This window comes from Brienomyrus brachyistius, chromosome 18, assembly GCF_023856365.1.
Source record: "Brienomyrus brachyistius isolate T26 chromosome 18, BBRACH_0.4, whole genome shotgun sequence".
NCBI lineage: Eukaryota > Metazoa > Chordata > Actinopteri > Osteoglossiformes > Mormyridae > Brienomyrus > Brienomyrus brachyistius.
In genome coordinates this window covers 2,934,110-2,940,109 of record NC_064550.1, presented here as the reverse complement: position 1 = coordinate 2,940,109, position 6,000 = coordinate 2,934,110, and the positions used below count along the sequence as shown (strand labels likewise).

The 6,000-nt window shown below is 36.0% G+C and overlaps 1 protein-coding gene across 4 annotated transcripts in view; it reads right to left on the bottom strand.

Moving 5' to 3' along the window:
- Positions 1-1,034: 1,034 nt before the first annotated feature.
- LOC125712669 (glutamate receptor 3-like) overlaps positions 1,035-6,000 on the bottom strand; it is a 42,876-nt gene continuing 37,910 nt past the window's right edge. For 2 of the 4 annotated variants that reach the window (XM_048982959.1, XM_048982961.1), the window contains one exon: positions 1,035-3,889. In XM_048982959.1, coding sequence (XP_048838916.1) covers positions 3,644-3,889 — 246 coding nt within the window. In that variant the 3' untranslated portion in view covers positions 1,035-3,643. The remainder of the gene's footprint in view (positions 3,890-6,000) is intronic. The other 2 variants (XM_048982958.1, XM_048982957.1) reach the window with 2 other exon arrangements.

Below are 6,000 nucleotides of genomic sequence, written 5' to 3'. Positions count from 1 at the left end.
GCTGCAGCTACGCATGTGCGCGCGTGTGTGTGTATATATATATATATATATATATATATATATATATATAGATGCATACCCATACATTAACAAATCAAAAAACTAAATATTGTGCTAAATATGTGCCTTTTGTGTTGCTTTTACTTCTAGACTAACCAAGGACTATGACAATTATATCCAACGTCTACCAGATAAGCAAAGGTGGAAAGTTCAGGTCTGGAAAGTACCAGTTCAGACCAAGATTCTGTCCCAACCATCCCATTAAGTACTCTGTGAATGTCTTTTTTTATACTCAACTGTTTTGTTGAAACAAAATCTTGGTCTGGATTTGTACTCTTTGAACTTTCCACCTCTGCATATAAGCGGTATAGAAGACAGATGGATTTCTCCTTCTCTGAATCCCGAGCTATGCAGACCTAAATATGAATGTCTAGTAATGGGCGTGTGTATCTAATAAAGTGACCATTGTATGTTCATCTCATTATTTCCCATAATACATGCCCATTTTTAATATCAAAGATGCAAGTTTTCCCTTGCAATAAAATGTCAGCATTTCAAAAGATTTTCTTCTAAATGGTTAACAGTTTCTTTTTTACACTATATTCATTCATATGTAGTAAACCTTCACTTTGATCAATTGCAGTGATGTAACTGGTATCACAAAAATACATTTTAAAGTGTTATTAATTACAAAGCACTTCTGAAACACTGCAGTAGGATTCATAAGTCTTAAAAATATCCAGGCATTTGATTTATCTGTATTGAATTTCCCCTCTAAAAGGGTTCCGAATTTGCTGGATGTAGCTCTTCCAACTCTACTGAAAATTTAAAATTTTACATTGAAAAGAAAGCATATGATAACAGTCACAATTCTTGGTTTTATGATGCCACTCATATAGGCAGTAATGTTTGAAATAAAGAGAACCAGACGCCTATGTAGGTTAAATAACTGGCCATTGAAGTACAGCATCATGCAGAAGTTTTTAATGTTTGCTAGATATTTCGTGATATAGACTTTGTCTATACAGTTAATATTTTTATTGGAAACTGATGTGTTCTTTATTCAGTAATATACAAAGAGCAAGTACATCTTAAGTAATGTGATACACTTCGAAGAACCAGAATTGAATTCATGTACAAGCAGGATATTTCAGCTTAAGAGTTAGTTTCCAGTATCTGCAAAGAAATACATTATGTTTGCTATAAATATTTACTATTTGACAATGTTACTTTGCAATAAAAATAGCAAGTGGACAATGATTTGTAATCCACCATCATTTGTAATCCACCAACATATGAAATCGTAAATATATTTGCCAGGCATTGTAATGGCCCACCTATAAAAAATATTGTCCTGTGTGATTCTCCTGAGAACATCTGAACATATTGTGCTGTTAACATTGCAGTTATTTGTATATTGCTATACTTTGAACCTCTTCTATGCCACAATTTGGTAAAAAATATTGGTACCCAATTTAAAAAAAATAATCACAGGTTTAACAAAAGTAATTGTCATCTGTCATTCTTTATTCCATATTTTCATTTATGACTTAACATATTATTGTAAATAATAAAACAGATGAAAACAGCAAAATTATTGGAACTCCTAATATTTTGCAGCACACCATTTTGGATCAATATTTGCAATGAAGCAGTTTCTGTAGCTCTGAACGAGACATATACTGTACTTCTCAACTACTAGTCAGTCCTGCTACAATGTAACTAATGCTTCCTGAAAACGTCGCATTCACTAAAATAAACATATCTAATAGGATTGTGCTGTACTCATTCACCTGTCAATTACGGAGAGTCGGGAATAGTGAACAACACAACCATTTGCTATATTTACTGACCCCCTTAGATGGGGTTCCTGGCTTACTATGGACATGCTTTGATCCCTTTTTTGAACAGAGGGCATTGTCTAGTGGAGTCAGAAAACACAGCAAATGGTTCATGAAGCATCGGTTTGACAATCATGGGTCGGGGGGGTATCGAACCACAGTCACCATGCAGCAGGCATTAATTCGAAGAATGATGGCATGCAAAGGAGTACTGAAGGCAACATGGCTACAGACAGACTATGAAAATGAAATGTAATATAAAGATCTACAGTAAGACTTTGACGTGTGCAATGCCTGGATGCCCTAAAAGTTCAATTCTTTTAGATTTGAAAAGCTGGCCCGACCAATTCACTGAAAAGAACTGGTTAAAAAGAATGATTCATTCGTGAATTGGACATCACTATCATTAACTTTGATAGCTGTTTTTGCATGCATGTAGTGTTTCTTTGATTGTAATTCACAATGCTTTTCTTTCCAACTGAACATCACACAAGCACAAATGCAGTTCCGCATCGTATTGGACTTGGGTACTAACAGCATTAATTGTGACAGAACAAATTCATGGTGTGATATCGCACATTGTAGCAGGACTGACTGTAGTACTTTGGCCCACTCTTCTTGAGCAAACTACCCCAGTTCACTTAGGTTTGATGGGTTCCTTCTCCCAACTATGAGTATGAGCTTTTTCTGTAAAAGTTCAGCTGGATTCAGATCTGTACCCATAGCAGGCCACTTCAGAACATTCCATTGTTTTCTTGTCAACCATTCTTGGGTGCTTTTAGATGTATGTTATGGGTCATAATCCTGCTGGTGGACCAATGACCTGGAACTGAGACAGAGCTATCTAATTCTAGTATGTTAGCTATCTAGTATGTGCTCTAACATGCTAGTGTTAGTGCTATCACTAGTACTGTATGTTTCGCTCCAGGATGCCTGGATAATCTTCCGGATTCATTGTGCCCTGAACAGATTCAAGGTACCTGCTGGGTCTTCTATCTTGGAGCTTACTTTCATTCAGATGGTGATGGATTCAGATTTACTTTCATTTAGCAGACACTTTTGTCCAAAGCAATGTATGATTGAAGTGAAAAGCACATTACAAACATATGTTCTGTTGAGGTGTCGATTACGCATAAGTGCAGTTAGCATGAGCTTCCAGTAAATTCCCAGTTAAAAATGTAAGCAATATTAGAGTAAGAGCCACACAACATCCATGGATGGTCTGACTTGAAACTGTCGCACCTTGAGCTTGGGAGTCAGTCTGGATCTGCACTGAAGTATTCCTTGAGTCTTTCTTGACCATTCCAACTATTTTTCTGTTCAGTCTGGGGTTAATTTTTCTTCTTGTGACTATGGAGAATGTTGCCTTCTTGATAATATTAGCAACCATAGTCACAGGAACATGAAGCTCTTTGGAGATGGTCTTGTAGCCTTTGCCTTCACCGTGCTTGGCGATTACCTTCTTCCTTTCCTCCTCAGACAGCTCTCTGCTGTTCCTTCTCTTGTCCATGTTCAGTGTGATGCACACAATGGCACAAAAATCAGTCGAGTATTTTTTTTCCATTCAAATAAGCTAAGTAACTGATTATAATATTGAAGACTCAAGTGATACTAATTAAAATAAACAGTCTGATTAAGACGTCATGAATCAAAATTATTGAATTATTTTAGTCAGTTTCAACTTATTTTACAGAAAATTGTATGCATTTTTATAAAGTGAAACAATACCAATATTTTTGGTCATGTCTGTATCCTATGTCACTCAATCAAGACAGTGAGATAAAATATTTGGTAGACGTACCCTAGATTTTAGCACTCTCCATTCCGTACACATTGTAGCCTTCACGGTATGTTGCAAAATTCTGAGTGTTTGCTGGAGAAGTTGGTTCAAAGGGTTCAGCATTTTTCACAAGTGTCAAGTGTCTGGCTTCACCTTGGGACTTGTAGCAGAACTCTATCAAAGCCACTGTCATAGCCAGACCAAGCCCACCAACCAGAATGTAAAACACTCCTGCTACATTACTAAGACTCAGAGCACTTGTCTTGTCCTGAAAATGAAAAGAAAAATATATATATATATATTTCTGTAATAAGATGTGTTACAAAATTAACAACAGGAAAGACTCTTGAGTGATTTTCAAGGCCTTAAATCATAGGAAATAAAATGCAATTATTCCTCTAAAAATCCAGTTCTAGAAGTAAAACACTCAACATAGAGGTTTCACGGACCAGTAAACTTCACAAACTGTAATAAAGAGCCTCATGGGTAAAACGATGCTGCTTGTGCTTTTCATTTTAGTGGCACATGAAGTAACAGTTTTGGGTAAGTTACAGGCTTTTGCAGCTAGTGTTGTGCTATATGGATGAGAAATGCTTTTATCTTCGTGAGAATGTTAAGTACGTTTCATGAAATGTGCCAGAGCAATCGAGCAAAATTGCAAACAAACAAAAGCTTTAGAAACATTTCTCTGCTTTCTTCTACATTTATTTCCCCTTTTAATGCCATGTTTTACTCTGTATTTCCCAAAGTGAGATTTCTCAATACTGCTCTTGGTCATGTACCCAGGAAGGGGTTAGAAACGAAAAATCTTCTGTGACATCTCTCACTATACTGCACTTCTGAATGCACATGATTAAACCATTTTCTCTTATCCTTGACTATGCAAAACAGGCCACTCCTTAGCACAGGTATCAGTGAATGACAATTTAAACTTTTGATATGATTGAAAGAAAGTAGCCCTGCAATCAAATCAAATTTAAAAAAATAAATCAGTATTCCATCTAACAAGTAGTCATAAAACAGGGCAAATAATGGTTAATAAAGCAAAAAAAAAATCTAATATTTTAAAGACAAAAGTAATTTTGGAACAGACAGACAGACAGACAGACAGACAGACAGACAGACAGACAGACAGACAGATAGATAGATAGATAGATAGATAGATAGATAGATAGATAGATAGATAGGCAGACAGACAGACAGACAGACAGATGATTTGTATTCAAACGACTGACCTTACTCCCAGACTCCTTGGTTCCACATTCACCATTATCATACCACCAGCTTATTTAAGATGACTTGTTCATTAAGTTTCAAGGTTTACAGGAATTCTTCACATGGGAAATAATATAAATAACATTATCTTGTTATAATGTTATTTATGTTATCCAATGTATAACATCAGATTTATAAGCGATAAAGCAGGACCCTGTCCCTATAAATAACAGTGAATACAATGCCATTATTCAGCAGAACGAAAGCTAGGTACCAGGGCCTACTCATATCGCTATTAGTAATCGGCACACACTGTTAAAAAGCAGAGCACCATGTCAAATCAACAGGGAACACTATCAGTAATTACATGTGGATATTTTAATCCAGAAATTCGATCGAGCAGGAACCCTTCCTTAAATAACAAATGAGAACCAATGAAAATGGCAGCTGTGCACAAGGCAACATTTACTGCAAACAAAATGGTAAGATAATTACTTACTGGGAAAGATTCAACACAATGTAACTGGCACTGATGAGGAAAATTCCTGAAATTAGTTTAATTTACTGTTTCTTTTTTAATGCATAGTGCTTCAAAAGTCCTCCATAGCCGCTTATTAGCTGCTGGGTACACTGGGAGCACGGTACTGGGCTCGTTGGATGGGATGCCAGTCTATGTATGTGAGCGTGTGCCCTGTGATAAACTCTGATGCCATTTAGTGGTCCTTCACCCTCACCCCTTTGACGGATGGATGGATGAGAGATGGCTGGAGCATTTTAGGGACATGTTGCATCAGTTGAGCAATATTTAGTTTATAAATAGTTATAGAAAATTATACACACAGTAACTAGCACTCCCTGATATGAAGAAGTAGTTAGAAGTCGGATTTGAATTGTTTGTTTGTGATGTTTGTGTGTCATATTTTAAACCACTAACAATCCACAAATTAGTCAGATATTAATTCAGTTAAATGAAATTGCATGACTGGTGAATAAATCTATTAATAAATCATGCAAATACACAAAATTTATCAATTGAAACTAAACAATCCATATATTACCATAGATCATACCTATGGATGCATGAAAAATTATATTTTGTGCAGGTCAACGATGATGCATAATCGATGGTCGATAATGTGGGTTACAGGCTTAACCCTAACAGAC